A 16,382-nucleotide genomic window follows, 5' to 3' on the forward strand; every position below is an offset into this window, starting at 1 on the left:
TGCTCCCTCCCTCCCTGCGACCTCCTCCCCCCGTCCCCTCCCCCTCCCCCAGTCCCGAGAGCGCCTCACCGCTCGCTGGCCCAGGGAAACAGCCCTGACTGCGGCCCGATGTGCAGCACCCTGGCCCTGGCTTGGGGACCAAGCAGGAGAACAACAAGGACAGAGAGCAACTGGGAGAGAGCTGCGCAGGCAAGAAAGAGGCAGAGCCAGGAACCCAGGGTCAGAGGTGGTCGGAAACATGGATGGCCCTTAAGACATAGTTAGAACTGAACAATGAGGCAGTGATGGAGAGCAGGATACAGTGGGACAAGGAGAGGGACAAAGATGGCTTTAGAGGTAGAGATCAAGATGGAATGGGATAGGGACAGGGACAGGGCAGAGGTAAAACTCAGGGGAGACAGATAGGTCAAGGGAATAGACCAGGCTGCCCGATGAGATTTAGAGACCTGAGCCCAAGGGCGCAGACAGGGAGAAGGTGGGCTCGGAGAAGGAAGACTTGGGGCAAGCAGGTGTGTGTGGGTGTGTGCCAAGTGCCTACAGGGTGTGTGTGTACACACGTGCAAGGTGGGTGGACGATGGAGAAAATCTGTGGTCTGCCCCTGGCCTCTGATCCCTCATCTCTCTGGCCCAGTTCTCTACCCACTCTTATTCCCTAAGTGGCGCCTGTTCTGGACCAGACCCCCCACCCTGGGACTGGTTAGAGCTCTCTGAACAGCTTGACCGAGGCAGGCAGGATGTGGGGGTGGCCAGGCTAAAGGGACAGGAAGGAAGTCTGAGAAGAGACAATAGGTGGAAAGGGAGGAGAAACTGGGAATGACCAGTATTAGGACGTCCAGCCCAAGCCCCAGCTCTGGACACCAGGGGGAGTGGGGTCATTATCTCCTCCCCCTACTTAGCTTGCCTATTTCCCCACCTTGTGCCATAGCTGGATCTGGCCACATCGATGCCCGCCTTCTCACCCCACCCTGCTCCGCAGGGTTCTAGCATCTTGTCCCAAGCCTACTCAGTTGAATGTGCAGTAGGCAGGAGCAGAGTTTTGACCCAGACTCAGGGAGGGCAGGCGCTTGGGGGCCAACACTAGCACCACTTGTAAGCCTGGGAAGGTCCCTTCCACCTCTCTGGGCCTCAGTTTCCTCAGCTACACATAAAGAGACTGTCTTGTAAGGAGAAAGTTCTTTCTAGTATTCTAGGAAGGCTCTGCCTGTAGATCTCAGGCATTTTCTTTGAAGGAAGACTAGAAACTGGTACACCCTATCCAGGCCTCACTTTGTGGCAGGGAGGGGGAATCGCAGCCTGAGCCCTCCCTTCACCCTGCCCCTCCCCCCAGCAATGGCCTGAGCCCCCATGGCTGCCCCTCAGGACCTGGACATCACTGTGTGGCTGGCCAAGGTGCATCTGGAGCAGTACGCAGACACGTTTCGGCAGCATGGCCTGGCTACAGCAGGTGCAGCACAAGGCCTGGGCCACGAGGAGCTGAGGCAGATGGGCATCAGCGCCACAGGGCACCGGAAACGCATTCTTCGCCTGCTGCAGGCGAGCACTGCGGAGGACTCCCTGGATCCCAAATTGGATAGAGCCATGGAGCCATCCCACAGCCCAGACCCCCAATCCCAGCCCTCCAAGCCCATACCCAAGCCCAGGACAGTGTTTAGTGGGCTCAGTGGCCCTACTGCCCCCCAGAGGCCCGGGCTGAGCCCAACCTTCTGGACACCAGAAGTGTCCAGAAGCTCAGAGTCCAGCTCGAGGTCGCCTCCTCTTCCTACATCCTCTGCTGAGCAGCTATCAACCTTAAAAACCATAGAGATGATGCCCAATGCCATCTACTTTGGCCTGGACTTAAGAGGCGGGCCACAGGCTGCTCAGGACAAGTGAGTAGGGTTGGTTCCCTAGGGATGTGATGCTGGGCAGAAGAGGGGGTTAGGGGAGAAGGGAACAAGGGGAGTTCTCCATCCTCTCTCCTTCAGTAACCAATACACTTCCTTTTCAGGGGCTCAGAAAGCTCCCAGACAGCTGCTCCCACCCATGCCCCTACCCCTACCCTCAGGCCCACAACAGGAACAGGTAGGTATGTGGGTTATCCTGGGCTCAGGAGAGGGCTAGTCTCTTCGGACTTCAGACCTGAACTCCTCTTCCCTCTCTCTTCCCCCTCTGCCCTTGCCAGTGCACATCATGGATCCTGGTTGTCTGTACTATGGTGTCCAGCCTGTGGGGGTCTCAGGCACCCCTGACAGAAGAGAAGGCAGAGGTGCCTGTCAGGACAGGGCTGAACACAGGTGAGTGCTCAAGAGGGCCATGATCAGAGCACAGGGGAAGCTTGAGGAGCAGTTGAGCTGGCAGTTCCATGTGTACAACTCAATGAATGTGCACTGAGTGTCCGCTGTGTGCCAGCCAAGCACTGAAGGTACAGGATGACTATAACAGAGCAGTGCTGCCCCAGGCAGGGTGTGACCAGTGGGCAGATAGGACACAAAACAAGCAGACAACAAGTAAATACATAGTTAAAAATTAGAAGATATTTCTTTCTTTTATTCTGCAGATACTTGCTGAGCAACTGTTATGTGCCAGAAGTAGAGTCATAGGAGATCTGTATACATAGCAATCCCTGTCCTTGTAGGGGAGATAGTTAATAGACATAATAAGTTATGTCTTATAGCTTATTAAATGGTGTAAGTACCATGGAAAAAAATAAGTAAGGGTAAGAGGGCTGGGGGACAAGGTGAGGGAACTGCAGTTTTTCACTAAGGACTATTGGAAAATTAAGATGATATTTGAATAAGAAGGAACTGAAGGAGTTAGCCATGTACATTTTTAGGGGAAGGCTGAACCAGGGATGGGGAGGACTCAAGAAGGACCTGTCCCGGGGGTGCCAGAGCACAAAGGAGGGAGCAGCTAGGCTGGGGCAGATGGGTGGGCTGGCTGAAAGTGGCCTCCTTGGGTTACCTTATAGGGACTTTAACTTTTAGTCCAAGTGGGATGGGAAGCCATTGGAGGGTCTTTGACTTGTTGCTGTGCTGGGAATGGTGGGTAGAAGGAAGGACCAGAGGGACCAGTCTGGAGGTCACTGCAGTCATCTAGATGAGAGGTCTCAGTGGACTGGGATGGGCGTGCAGATGTTGAGAGGTGGCTGTATTTTGTCAAATTAACTTGGGGTGTGAGAAGAAGACAGCAGTTGAGAATGACCTTGAGAGGGTTAGTTTGAGCCTGTGCTGTCCTGTATGGCAACCACAGTGACTTCTGAGCTTATGAAATGTGGCCAGTATTGAGATGTACTGTATGTGAAGACTTAGTAACAAAAGCATTACTGGATGAGTATCATAGATACAGATGTAAATGATCTCGGTAACTTTTATACCGGTTACCTGCTAAAATGTTGACGTTTTGGATACATTGGGTTAAATAAAATATACTATTAAAATTAACCACACCTGCTTATTTTAATTTTTTAATGCCACTACTAGAAAGTTTAAAATTACATATTGGTTTACATTGATTTATGTTGGACAGAACTGTTTTGAGCAACTGGCATTTCATGGAGTTGCCATGGTCTGAGATGTGGAAGACTGTGCATAAAGTAGGTGGGAGGTGGGGTTAGATCCGCAGTTTTTTGGAACATGTTGATTTTGAAGTGCATATTATGCACTCAAAAAGAGCTGATCAATAGACCGTTGGCTATACATGTTGAGAGTTTGGAAGAGAGCACTGGGGCATTTAGATGGGTTTACCTAACTAGGACTGAGTACGAACCGAGACAAGAACCCAGCTCAGAGCCCTGGTAACTTCTCCTGTAGTGAGGTTAGAGAAAAGAGGAAGAATCAGGAAGAGAGACAGAAAAAAAAAAAGAAGAGGCTAATGAAGGAAAAAGAAAACCAGGAGAGTATGATATCGTAAGAGCCAGAGGAAGAAAATGCAAAAGGAGGAAGGAGAGGCGGGCTGTGCTCGGTGCTGCCCAGAGGGCTGCTGCTGAGTAACAGAGGGCTGACAGTCGACTTCTGGAACTGGCGACGTGGAAGTCACTGGGGACTTGGAGAAGGGCAGTCTTGGAGTGGTGGAGTGAAAGCCTGTTCAGAGTCGGTTTCTAAAACAATAGAAGGAGAGGAGATAGAAATACAGCGAAGACACTGTTGGGTTTTTCTGCAGAGAAAAGCAGAGAGCTGGAATGATGGTTGATAGAGGAAGTGGAGCCAAGTAGATTGTGTTTCTGTAGGATGTAATGTCATGTATGTTTCCAAGCGAGTGAGAATGATCAGGTGGAGAGGGACAGTCAGCTACTTAGGGAGAGAGAGAAGGTCTGGAGAAGTAGGAGTAGTCAGAGCACAGTGGATAGGCTGGCTTTAGACAGAAGTGTTTATCACCGTCACAGGAGGAAGGCAGAGTATGGGCATGAAACTGGGTAGATATGCAGGCAATCTGTGGGGGCTCTTGTCTGATTCCTTCAGCTTCTCAGCGAACTCAGAAACAAATCAGGTAGATGGGGCTGGGGATTTAGCTCAGAGGTTCCCACCTCCTGCCTCGCAAGCGTGAGGAACCAAGTTCAATACCCAGTACCCCCTCGCAAATCAGGTAGAGTTGTGGCTTTTAACCTTAGCTGTGCCAGAGCCTGGAGAACTTTCAAAACTACGGGTGTTGGGCCCAATTCCCAGAGATTCAAATTTAAGCGTCTGTTACGAAGCCCATGTACCGCTAATTTCAAAAGTTTAAGTGTTGCAGTGCTATTGAGGCTGAGAACCACCAAAATAACAGAGGAATCTACTCAAAGAGGTTAATGACATCCTCTCTAAGAAGATGACATAGCCAAGACCTGAAGGATGAGACGGAGCAACCCAGGGAAGCAGGGGAGGAAGTGTGCCGTAGGCAGAGGGGACAGAGTGTGCAGGCTGAAGAAGGAAGACAAGTAAGCAGGGGTGAGGCTGATACAACACGAGGTCAGGGCGTAGCTGTGGATCTTGTTGTGAGTCCTTGCAGCCCATGGTAAGGAATTTGGGTTTAGCCTAAGTGCAAATGGAACGTTATTGAAGAGTTTCATGCAGAGAAGTTGAAGAATCTTATTTGCATTATTTAAAAAAAGCATTAGTGGCTATGGGAAATGGATTGTGGGAGGGAGGGTAAGAATGAACATAGGTGACCAGTTAGACAATTTGTATCCCCCAGTGAGAGCTGATGGAAGCTTGGTCCAAGGAGAGAAGGTCAAGAGCTTTTTGGAGAAAGAATGAATAAGACAGGTTCATTAGCTGTAAGCAGCCATGGCAGGAAGCCATTTACTGAGTCTTTCTCTAGTTTTTTACCCAAGTAATGCTAAGGTCAGAAAAGAGGAACTAAAAAAAAGAAAAGAGGCACTGAAAATTTCCCATTAGAATTCCAAGGTTAAATGAACAAACTCCAAGTATGCTCTAGGAAGAAGCTCCATGCTAATCTTTTGAGCTCCCAAACTCTCTATTCCCTGTTTCAAAAGCAGATCTAGGACCCACGAGATATTCTACCGGGTGCTGTGGGTGGGGTGGAGAAATTAGAAAGATGGTGTCCAAGGTACTGGGTCTAATTTGTGTCTCTCTGTGTCTTGGCTCCCAAAGGCTCAGCAGGCAGTATCTGGAGGCACGAGAAGATGCTGGCTATGCCAGCCTTGAGCTACCTGGGGACTCCATCCTCTCACTACCTACCCTGGACACAGAGGAGGCCAGTGATGACCTCATCTCACCCTATGCCAGCTTCTCCTCCACAGCAGACCACCCCATGCCCCTGCTCAGTGGCTGGCTAGACAAACTCTCACCTCAGGGGTGAGGCTGCTGGGAATGGGAGGGAGAAGAGGAAGACTGAGAGATGAGGAGGGAGAGGTCCCAGGTGCTTCTAGGCCTTGTGATCTCCCCACCCCATGCACCCTCAGTACGAACTGATCTTGGCTCTTTCCTTCTTCAGAAACTACGTCTTCCAGAGGCGCTTTGTGCAGTTCAACGGGAGGAGTCTGATGTACTTTGGCAGTGATAAGGTGGGGGACTGGAGATGCTGTGTGGAGACTAGAAGTGGGAGAGGGAGGGCTCAGTGATGTTCAGGACTGGAAGGAGGGAAGCCCGTGGTGGGGGGATGGCCACCATCTGCCTGTTGTTAGTATTCAAGGTAGCTGGCTTAGCGCCTGGAACCATTGCTTGTGAATTGAATGTGGATCTCATGAAAGCTGGTGGTGGACCACGGACTCAGTGCACACAGCTCAGTTTCTGTCCCCAGAGGTCTCTCTCTCTCTCTCTCTCTCTCTCTCTCTCTCTCTCTCTCTCTCTCTCTCTCTCTCTCCAGGACCCCTTCCCCAAGGGCGTGATCCCCCTGACTGCCATTGAGATGACCCGCAGCAGCAAGGACAACAAATTCCAGGTCATCACAGTTCAGAGGGTGTTCGTGTTCCGCACCGAGAGCGAGGGTGAGGCTGGGCCCTCTGGTCAGGGCCGATAGGCAGAAGGCTGTGAGCATGCGCCCGCTAACCTGCTTCCTGTCCCCCACCAGCTCAGCGGGATGTGTGGTGCTCTACGCTGCAATCCTGCCTGAAGGAGCAGCGCCTCCTGGGCCACCCCCGAGCGCCCCATCCACCCAGACCCCTCCGTACAGGCATGCTAGAGCTCCGTGGACACAAGGCCAAGGTGTTTGCTGCCTTGAGCCCTGGAGAGCTGGCCCTGTACAAGAGTGAGCAGGTGAGGAGGGAAGGGAAGGGCTCAGGAGCCTGGCCTGGCCCATTCTGATCTCTCACAGTGCATATCCCCGACACCGCCAGGCCTTCTCTCTGGGCATCGGGATCTGTTTCATCGAACTGCAAGGCTGCAGTGTCCGTGAGACTAAGAGCCGAAGTTTCGACCTGCTCACACCCCATCGCTGCTTCAGGTGGGGCCCGGACTGGTGGGAGGCAAGCGGGGAGGCACAGGGGTGCAGAGGACCGGAGGCCACCTCAGCAGATTGTCAGTGGACATGCACTGATGGGAGTCCAACGGGCAAGGTCAAGATGTCAGGAGGGTCTGGGCTGGCCCAGATGTGGCCTTTGGCAGCTCCTGCAGAAATGGTCACTGGGATGGGACAGAGGGGAGGTCCATGCCCACGGACTGGCTGTCCACCCCTCAGCTTCACAGCAGAGTCTGGGGGGTCTCGGCAGAGCTGGGCGGCCGCTCTGCAGGAAGCAGTAACCGAGACCCTGTCTGACTACGAGGTGGCTGAGAAGATCTGGTCAAATCGGGCAAACCGGCACTGTGCAGACTGTGGGGCGTCCCGCCCAGACTGGGCGGCCATCAACCTGGGGGTGGTCATCTGCAAGCAGTGTGCAGGTGAGGGCTGGAGTCTCAAGCCCAAATGGGGAGAGGGAGGGCAGCTGGGCCAGGAAGGTGCCGAGTACCAATCTACAGAACACTTACCCCCTAACAGGTCAGCACCGGGCCCTGGGTTCCGGGATCTCCAAAGTGCAGAGCCTGAAGCTGGACACGAGTGTCTGGACTAATGAGATGGTGCAGGTGAGGGGTCTGGTGAGGAGGAAAGGGAGCATCCAAGAGAAGGCCTATGGTCATGGTGATGCACACCTGTAACCCCAGCTCTCTCAAAGGCTGAGGCAGAAGAATCGTAATTCAAGCCCAGCCTGGACAAACTAGCAATTTATCAATTAAGAAAATTTTTTTAAAAAAGGGCCAGGGTTGTAACTCAGTGTAAAAGCCCTGAGTTCAATACCCAGTATTGAGGGGAAAAAAATTTAAAAGACCAGTGTGGGGGCAGGATTGGTATCAGGATGTCTGAGCTCTGATCACTTGTCTTTGCCCCTTGTCACCTTACAGTTGTTCATTGTCCTGGGAAATGATCGTGCCAACCGCTTCTGGGCAGCAGCATTACCTCCAGGTGAGGGGCTGAATCCAGATTCGACCCCTGGCTCCCGGGGAGAATTCATCTCCCGAAAGTACCGGCTGGGTCTCTTCCGGAAGCCCCACTCCCAGTATCCAGATCATAGCCAGCTTCTCCAGGTAGGGGGGACAGTTTGGCGATGACGGAGGGAGGGACAAGCAGTCTCTCAGTTGAAATGGGCAGTGGGGGCAGGTTTGGTAATCGGAGTACTGTTCCAAGGCTCTGCAGTTGGGCTTGGGGCTGATAGAGGCGCTTCCCTCCTTGCAGGCACTGTGTGCAGCTGTGGCAGGACCCAACCTGCTGAAGAACATGACCCAGCTCCTCTATGTTGAGGCCTATGAGGGCGAGGAGCCCTGGTCCCCCTCAGCCCTCGATGGTAGATTGCCTGGCCTTCTACCCCCAGGTTATCCCCCAGCGCCTCATCTCTCTCCCCTCCTAGAGTTCTCTGCTCTAATCTTTGCTTCAGTTTTTCCAGGGGGCCCCAATTTACCCATTGCCCATTGGTCCCAGTAGCTCAGCGTGTTTCCCAACCCCTCAGGTCCCCCAGGGCCTATTTCCCAAGGTTACAAGACAACTCTGAGGTCATTGGATGAACCAGGATGTGCCAGGTGCTAGTTCTTGTCCCCTCCTGACACAGTCAACCCGTAGGTCAGGTCTCATGCACCTCAGGACAGTGTGATCACTCAGAAGAGTGGTCACCTTAACCACGGTCTCCATCGGTAAGGTCTTGGCCCAACACAGGATGCCCCATGCTCTGTGGTCTCCGTCCAAAATTGACTGCCTTGGCTGGCTGGTGGAGAGGGACAGTGGACAAGTACCAGGCTAGAGGCTTCCTGTCTTCTCATCTCCCGCCACCTTCTTCCAATGTGGATAGCGCGGGTTCTCATCCCACTAGGTTTTACTTGGCCATGCTGCCCATGGAGTCAGGGCCATTGTCTTCCTTCAATGGATTCCTCGCCCAAAGAGTTGAGGCCATCCCATGCACTGGCCTCGCCCAATCACCTTTTCCCCTTGCAGATCCATCCCCTGGTGTATACAATGAGGTGGTGGTGCCTGCCACTTACAGCAGCTTCCTGTACTGTGGTCCTGTCAGCAACAAGGCTGGACCCCCACCCCCTCGGAAGGGCCGGGATGGTTAGTAAGAGCCAAGGGATGGGAGGATGGGAAGGAAGTGGGACAAGCATGTACTGTACACTGACAGGGATGTCAGGCTGGGGTGGGAGAGTGGAGCCTTGTGCTGAAGTGTACTACGGTGCTGGGGTGGAAGAGGGACCATGCTAGGTGACAGCACTGAGAGCCTTTGCTCTGAAGTCAGACCATCTGGGTCAAATGCAAGGTCTGCTACTTACCTGCAGTGGGCAAGCAGCTGGAGCTGAACCTCGCTTCCCTATCTGCAAAATAGGACTGACTGTAATACCCCATCATAGAATCAGTGGTATAGAATAAACGTCTGATCAATGGAACATGTAGAATATGTGATGGAGGGGGCAGAGGCTTGCTGCCCCTCAACAGTCTCTCTTCCGCTCAGCGCCTCCCCGTCTGTGGTGCGTTTTGGGAGCAGCTCTGGAAATGTTTGCATCAGAAAGCAGCCCTGAACCCCTCAGCCTCCTGCAGCCCCAGGACATTGTATGCCTGGGTGTGAACCCCCCGCCCATCGACCCGGGTGACCTAGACAGGTAACAGCCCTTCTGCTCCTCCTCTGCCCAGCCTGCCAGCCCCTGCTGGGCCCTCACCGTCTTCCCGGACGCGGTCTTCTCTGCAGGTTCCCCTTTTCCTTTGAGCTTATCCTCACTGGAGGGAGGGTCCAACACTTTTGCACAGATGGAGCTGACAGACTGGAGGCCTGGACCAGCGCTGTGGGCAAGGTGAGCCAGCCGAGACTCCTACCCAACAGCCCCTGGACTCCCTGTCCCCACCGACCCCTTCCTGCCCTCTCTTATTCCTGTAGCCTCTCTTGCCACTTCCTCTCCTAAGCAGCTAAGAGTGACTGAGCCTTTATTCTGTGCCTGTCCCTGTGTTACACACTGCCCACTTAATATCTCATCTGATTTCCAAGGATTGTTAACCTTACCTCTTACAGGAACTAAGTGTTAGAGCTTATGCAGTCATGTAGTCAGAGTCAGAGAGCTAGGAGGTAGCAGACCACAGAACTAAAAACTAAGCCTCCATCTCTCAAGTTCATGCCCGGTTCTCGCAGTGCCCCAGCCTCTTCCCAGAGAGAAGGTGCCCGTGCTGCCTGTCACCTTAACCCTGCCCTTCAGTTCTCCGGCAGGCCCCCACCCGGCCCAGAGCTACTTTCATCTGTCTCAGCTTTTCCCCTCATACACAAGCCCATCTCTTCATTCTGGACCCAGATCTCAGAATCCAAAGTTCAGGTCCAGAGTCAGACATCCTGGGATTTGAGTCCTACAACTCTGAGCTGTGGGAGTTTTTCCACGTCTGCAGAGTGGGTGTAAAAGACTCACCCCCCAGGGGTGAGGATTAAGTGACATGTGAGGCCCCCACACTCCACACGTGGGCGTTGGAATACTAATGGTGGTGGTGATGATGGTGATGACGACAATCCCTCCCATCCTAAAACGGCTTTTCTTTAAATTCTGCTCTGGCTTCACCTTTTGACCCTGGTGCCCTCCTTCCCTGCCTGACAGCTTCTCAGAAAGTCGTGCGCACCCTGCACTTGCTCCTTAACCCCTGCATCTACCTTTCTCTGCCTGGACTCTTGGAGCTGCTACCCTGCAGCTCACCAGTGACTTCTCCTGCCCAGGTCTCGGGGCCACCTCCTGGCCTCCCCAGCCACCTCTGTAGCTCCTGCCACTTCTATGGGAAATGTTCAGCCCCTCTGGCTCCTGAGCGCTCTGCCAGCCCTCCTGCGCCTCCTTACATTAAATCCGTCTTCAAATCCCTTCGAGCCTCTGTTGAGGCCTCCTCAGTCAGGCTGCTCTCTCTACCCCATCCTCTAAAGTAGTGCTGCCCAGCGTGTAATCTGAAGACTGTCGTATCATATCGGTCCCCTGACAGGATAAGCAAGCGTTTGAGAGGGAACATCTCAAATCTTTTATAGCAACTTGGCAGAGTAATTTTATGGTGAATCTAATTATACAAGTTAAACTTATATGCCTTTGTTCTTTTCACTTCAATTTTTCAACTTTTTTTTTTTTTTTTTTTGGCACTGGGGACTGAACTCAGGACCTTAAACTTGCCAGGCAGGTGTGGCACCACTAGCTATATCCCCAGCCCCTGGCAATTCATTTTTATTGTTTTTTTTTTAACAAAAGTATCGGTTAGTGACAGATTAGAACTTTAAAAAAAGGAAGAAATGCCCATCAACTGATGATTGGATAAAGAAGATAAGGTTTTTTGTTTTATTTTTATTGGTATATTTTATTTCATTTTTACTTACTTATTTTTGGGTTTTTGAGGCAGGATCTCACTGTGTATTCCAGGCTGGCCTCGAACTTGAGGTGATCCTCCTGCCTCAGACTTCCGAGTGCTGGGATTACAGGTGTGCGCCACCATGCCTGGCAAGATGTGCATTTTTTTCAAAGGCAGTGGAGTACGACTCTGCCATAAAGAAGGATACACTTGAGATATGTCTGGCTAAATGGATGCACTTTGAGACCATACTCTTATGGGAGATAAATCGAACACACATGATTAAATACCATATTGTTTCTCTACTATGAGAAACTAAAAGTGGAAATAAGAACCAAAATGTATAATAGATATTGGGAAATGAGAAGAAAATGTTCAAATGAGAAGAGGAACAAAGAAGGAGGGATGGGAAAAGGAAAGAAGAAATGAGAAAAAAAGAATAGCAGAAAAAATGGACACAAGAGTTTTTGTAAATAAGGGGAAGCGGGGTTGAAAGGAAGGGAGGGGAACAGGAAAAAAAGAAGCAACAAGATATATACTACTACAATTCCCTATGAAAAAGGTGATCGTCATGTATATCTAGAGTGTACCCATAAATGTTTTGATTAAAAAAAAAAGCTGGGCGTGGTGTTGCACGCCTGTAATCCCAGCACTCAGAAGGCCGAGGCAGGAGGATTGCTATGAGTTCCAGACCAGCCTGGGCTGCATAGTGAGTTCCAGGTCAGCCTCGACTACATAGTGAGACCCCGTCTCAAAAAACCAAACAAAAACAGAAAGAAAAGAAAAAGCCCCTGTCCTTTATTTTATCACAGGCAGCCTGGGAAGCATTGCCTTCAAGTGAGCCTCCAACATGGCTTGCTGAGTGGGCAGCAGTTGCCCTGGGGAGTGGGATTTCCCCACCTGCTTACTCATTTCTCCCCACCCCTGACTCTCGCCCCACCCCTCTCCTGTCCCTGTCCCTGCTGTCTCCACAGTGGTTTTCCCCGCTGAGCTGTCACCAGCTGCTGGGGCCCGGGCTGCAGCGGCTGGGCCGCCTGTGGCTGCGCTCGCCCTCCCACACGAGCCTGGCCCCGGGTGACTGGCTGTCAGCGTTCGGCCTGCTTCGTGGTGACCACCTGTTCCTGTGTCCAGCACCAGGCCCTGGCCCACCAGCCTCTGAGGACATGGTGCATTTACGGCGGCTGCAGGAGATCAGTGAGCACGGGTGGGGACAAGGCTGAAGGGTGGCCATAGGGCGGGTGGGAAGGGACGTTTTGAAATTGAGAATTGCTGTGGGAAAGAGTAGAATGTAATGACTTAGGTGCAAACTCTGAAATTGACCTGCACAGATTTAGACCCTACCTCCATCGCTTCCTACCTGTGTAACCTTGGATATGTTACTTAACTTCTCTGTGCCTTAGTTTCCTCATCTTTAAAATGGGCATGATAATGAGACCTTCTTAAGAGGATTACAGTGAAGTTCCAGTAAGGTAATCCATGCAAACACTTATCACAGAGCCTTGCAGGGAGCATCTTATAAGTACTCAATAAAGGTTATATAAATGCCATTGTTATTATTTGGAGTCACTTACTGGTCGGGAGCTGGGAGAGGGAACTGGGTATCCTCCCTGCTAAAAGAGAAAGAGAATGGAATAATGTTTTCAGACTTTGGAGATCAGAGTCCTGTATCCAAGTTCTGCTTTGTCCTTTTATAGAAAGCAATGTGAGGCAAGTCACAAACTTTCTGAGATGTAATACACCAATATCACCTGTGTCGTGGAGATGGTAGTAGTTTACTCATAGGATATATATATATAAATTTTTTTTTTTGGACATGGTCTCACCATGCAGTTCAGGATGGCCTTGAACTCATAGCCCAGGCTAGCCTCAATCTTGCAGTGATCCCCCTGCCTCAGCCTCTTGAGTGCTGGGATTATAGGTGTGCATCAGGTTTACCTCATAGGATTTAGTGGAGCATTGTTTGTAAGGCTCTTAGACTTACCCCTACATATTTTAAGCACTGAATATTTGTCATTATGCTGGAGATGACAATAATGATAATTTCCAGTGATTCTCCTCCCAGGTGTGGTCTCTGCAGCTGGCACTCCAGACAAAAAAGAGCATTTGGTCCTCGTGGAGACAGGAAGGTAAATGTTGCTCTTGCCTTTGACCCTGGACCCACCTTTCTGGAGTCCAGCTCACTGTCTCCACCCCTAGGGCTGGGGTGCTGCCTCCTTCTCAAAGTTGCTTCCCCAGTTCAGGGATGGTCTGGATTGGATGTTGCTGCCCCCTGCTGGTGGCTTCTGAGCCTTTCAGTCTGAGGACCCTAGAGCTGACTGATTCAGGCCTCTTGGGTCCCAGGACCCTGTATCTGCAGGGGGAGGGCCGGCTGGACTTCGCGGCATGGAATGCAGCCATTGAGGGGGCAGCTGGTGGAGGAGGCACAGGGCTGCAGGAGCAACAGATGAGCCGAGGTGACATCCCCATCATCGTGGATGCCTGCATCAGTTTTGTCACCCAGCATGGTGAGTGACCACTGGTTGACACTGAGCCAGTGAGGGGGAGGGAGTGGAGAACAAGGGGGCAGTATGAGTTGGGGGGATCACCTGTCAGACCTTTGCCTCCAGATACTGCAGTCTGATACCAGCTGGTCTATAGACTCTTGGCAATGCTTTTCTGAGCCTTAGTTCCTTCATCTGTAAAATGAGACTCACAGTCCTCAGTTTCCAGCATATTCATGACAGTGAGATGATGCATGTCAGCCATTGGTGAAGGGCTGGGCAGGTAGTAGGCATTCAGAGGTAGCTGGTATTGGGGCGTGGGCTTGGAGGGTGAGAGCCACCGTCCAAGTGTGACTAGGGATGTAGTGCCCTGGCACATAGAGAGGGGGCAGCACTGAGGCAAGAACCATGTTGTGCAGGCAGCACAATTCCTGAAGGTCTGAATAGAATTATTCTGTGGGAGCGATTTTCTAGGCAAAAAAAGTCAACTATGTAAGTGGTCCCCAGAATTCTCTATTTTGTTCTCCAGTCTAAGTAAGGTCCAAAGAAAATCTATCTCTCCTTCAGAAGGCTGAACTTGTGAAGAAAAATTCACAGAAAACTAAGGAGGGTGTGGGGCCCTGGGTTCAGACTATAATGTGTGCTTGCGTGTGCAGCCACACACACACACACACACACACACACACACACACACACACAAGGGGGGGAGTAACTTTCATGACCCCACAAAGAGCTCTGCTAGCCAGTGGTTAATGACATTCACACCAAGGCCATTGCCTCATCCAGTGACTTCCTGCACTCACTTGCTCCACCCCTCTTCTCTTCTCAGCCCCACTCTGTTCAGAGGGATTCAGCCCAAGGCTCAGTGAGGAGGCCCTGGAGAAAAAGTGTGGGTGGTCATCCCTCGCCTCCCATGTCCCTGCTCTACCAAGTTTATTCAACAGATATTTGTTGAGCTGCTGCCATGTGCCAGACACTAGGGATTTGGCAGTGAAGGGGAGGGGAGCTACAAAACACACAGAGTTAAGTGGCAGCGACAGGTAATAAGAAAACAAATATAATCAGCTGTCATTATTTGCAGGAGTTAACTTCTATAAAGCCACTGCAAACACTTAATTAGTCAGTACTGAATCATCGCCCCAAGGGAGATACAGGTTTAGGTTTCCTTTGAACTTCTGGTTACTGCATTTACATTAGCTGATCAATACAGAACTTTGTTTTATGTATTTTTCTGTATAAAAAAACCTTATTACATAATATAATTGATGCATTAACATTGAACTCAATACCAATAGCGACATAACTCATACCTGAACGAAGCCTGTCTAACACACATGGTGTTTATAAGGGCACATCGCAGTACCCCCACACTTGGAAACGCCAGGCAGCATTTCAGCATTATACGTGGGCGCCAGTTTAAACAGTGAAATAAAAGGCACAAAAGTGTGATCAAGTTCTCGTGAAGAGACATTCCCTACACTCTGAGACCTTAGCTGGGAGCACTTGGGTGGCGATAGCCTCAGTGCCCCTTGGTCTGTGTATTTCACAGATGACCGTGGAAGCACCAGACATGCACTTGCTCTCCTGAATCCGTAGGTTCCGCATCCGTGTACCCAGTGAACCGAAGATAGTGTTTGAAACACTTGCATCTGTACCTAACATGTGCAAACAAGATTTTTTTCTTGTCATTGTTTTATTTATTTATTTTTGGTACTGGGGATCAAACTCAGGACCTCACGCTTGCCAGGCAGGTGCTGTGCTGCTGAGCTAAATCCCCAGCCCTTGTCATTGTTTTATAAACAAGACAGTATGACAACTATTCATATACCATTGATTTTTTTGTTTTGTACCAGGGATCGAACTTGGGACCTTGCTCTTGCGAGGCAGGTGGCAGATCCGCTGAGTTAAATCCCCAGGCCTCATATACCATTGTGATCATAGTAGTAGATTTTGTTATTTTGCAGGGGTGCTAAAACAGTCCCTCATGGGTAGCAAGGGGTGACTTAGTGGTTTTAGTATTACAAGTAACTTTTAGTACACAGCTGGTAAATGCTGAAATACAGAACCTTGGGATAATGCAGATCAACTAGAATGTGATTTCAGGGTACCACTTAAAGGGAATTAGCCGGGTGTGGTGGCACATACCTGTAATCCTAGCACTCGGGAGGCTGAGGCAGGAGGATTGCTGCGAGTTCGAGAGCAGCTTGGGCTACACAGTGAGTTCCAGAGCAGTCTGAACTACATAGTGAGACCCTGTCTCAAAACAACAACAACAACAACAACAACAACAAAAATAAATAAATAAAAATAAAGGGAATTAACTCATGGTGTCTCCATCTGCCTCGCAAGCATAAGGTCCTGAGTTTGATCCCTGATACCACAAAAGTAAATAAATAAATAAACAAACAAACAAAAAAATAAAAATAAATGTGGTGAGGTGGTATACACCTGTTATCGCAGCTCTCTGGGAGGCTGAGACAGGAGCATTGAAAGTTTGACCCCAGCTGGGGCAATTTAGCAACTTAGCAAAATCCTATCTCAAAATTAAAAAAAAATAAAATAAAAAAGTGCTGGAGATGTAACTCTGTGTGAAGGCCCTGGGTTCCATCCCCAGTACTGAAAAAAAAAAAAATTAAAATCATTCAATAAGTAGCTGCAAAGTTAGTGAGATGCATG

At 50.6% G+C, this 16,382-nt stretch overlaps 1 protein-coding gene across 5 annotated transcripts in view; it reads left to right on the top strand.

Moving 5' to 3' along the window:
- The first annotated feature begins 43 nt into the window (after nucleotides 1–43).
- The window catches only part of Arap3 (ArfGAP with RhoGAP domain, ankyrin repeat and PH domain 3), a 24,559-nt gene continuing 8,220 nt past the window's right edge, over nucleotides 44–16,382 (top strand). For 2 of the 5 annotated variants that reach the window (XM_010613873.2, XM_010613875.2), the window contains exons 1-18: nucleotides 44–189; nucleotides 1,360–1,868; nucleotides 1,988–2,061; nucleotides 2,162–2,273; nucleotides 5,568–5,771; nucleotides 5,911–5,980; nucleotides 6,283–6,403; nucleotides 6,487–6,671; nucleotides 6,752–7,292; nucleotides 7,390–7,475; nucleotides 7,791–7,973; nucleotides 8,122–8,257; nucleotides 8,872–8,988; nucleotides 9,383–9,530; nucleotides 9,617–9,719; nucleotides 12,201–12,420; nucleotides 13,289–13,352; nucleotides 13,567–13,730. In XM_010613873.2, the coding sequence (XP_010612175.1) occupies nucleotides 109–189; nucleotides 1,360–1,868; nucleotides 1,988–2,061; nucleotides 2,162–2,273; nucleotides 5,568–5,771; nucleotides 5,911–5,980; nucleotides 6,283–6,403; nucleotides 6,487–6,671; nucleotides 6,752–7,292; nucleotides 7,390–7,475; nucleotides 7,791–7,973; nucleotides 8,122–8,257; nucleotides 8,872–8,988; nucleotides 9,383–9,530; nucleotides 9,617–9,719; nucleotides 12,201–12,420; nucleotides 13,289–13,352; nucleotides 13,567–13,730 (3,118 nt within the window). In that variant the 5' untranslated portion in view covers nucleotides 44–108. Of the gene's footprint in view, nucleotides 190–1,327; nucleotides 1,869–1,987; nucleotides 2,062–2,161; nucleotides 2,274–5,567; nucleotides 5,772–5,910; nucleotides 5,981–6,282; nucleotides 6,404–6,486; nucleotides 6,672–6,751; nucleotides 7,293–7,389; nucleotides 7,476–7,790; nucleotides 7,974–8,121; nucleotides 8,258–8,871; nucleotides 8,989–9,382; nucleotides 9,531–9,616; nucleotides 9,720–12,200; nucleotides 12,421–13,288; nucleotides 13,353–13,566; nucleotides 13,731–16,382 lie in introns of all 5 variants that reach the window. The other 3 variants (XM_010613877.2, XM_010613874.2, XM_033767014.1) reach the window with 3 other exon arrangements.

The sequence above is a fragment of the Fukomys damarensis genome, unplaced genomic scaffold, assembly GCF_012274545.1.
Source record: "Fukomys damarensis isolate Sample0158 unplaced genomic scaffold, DMR_v1.0_HiC HiC_scaffold_3, whole genome shotgun sequence".
Classification (NCBI taxonomy): Eukaryota; Metazoa; Chordata; class Mammalia; order Rodentia; family Bathyergidae; genus Fukomys; species Fukomys damarensis.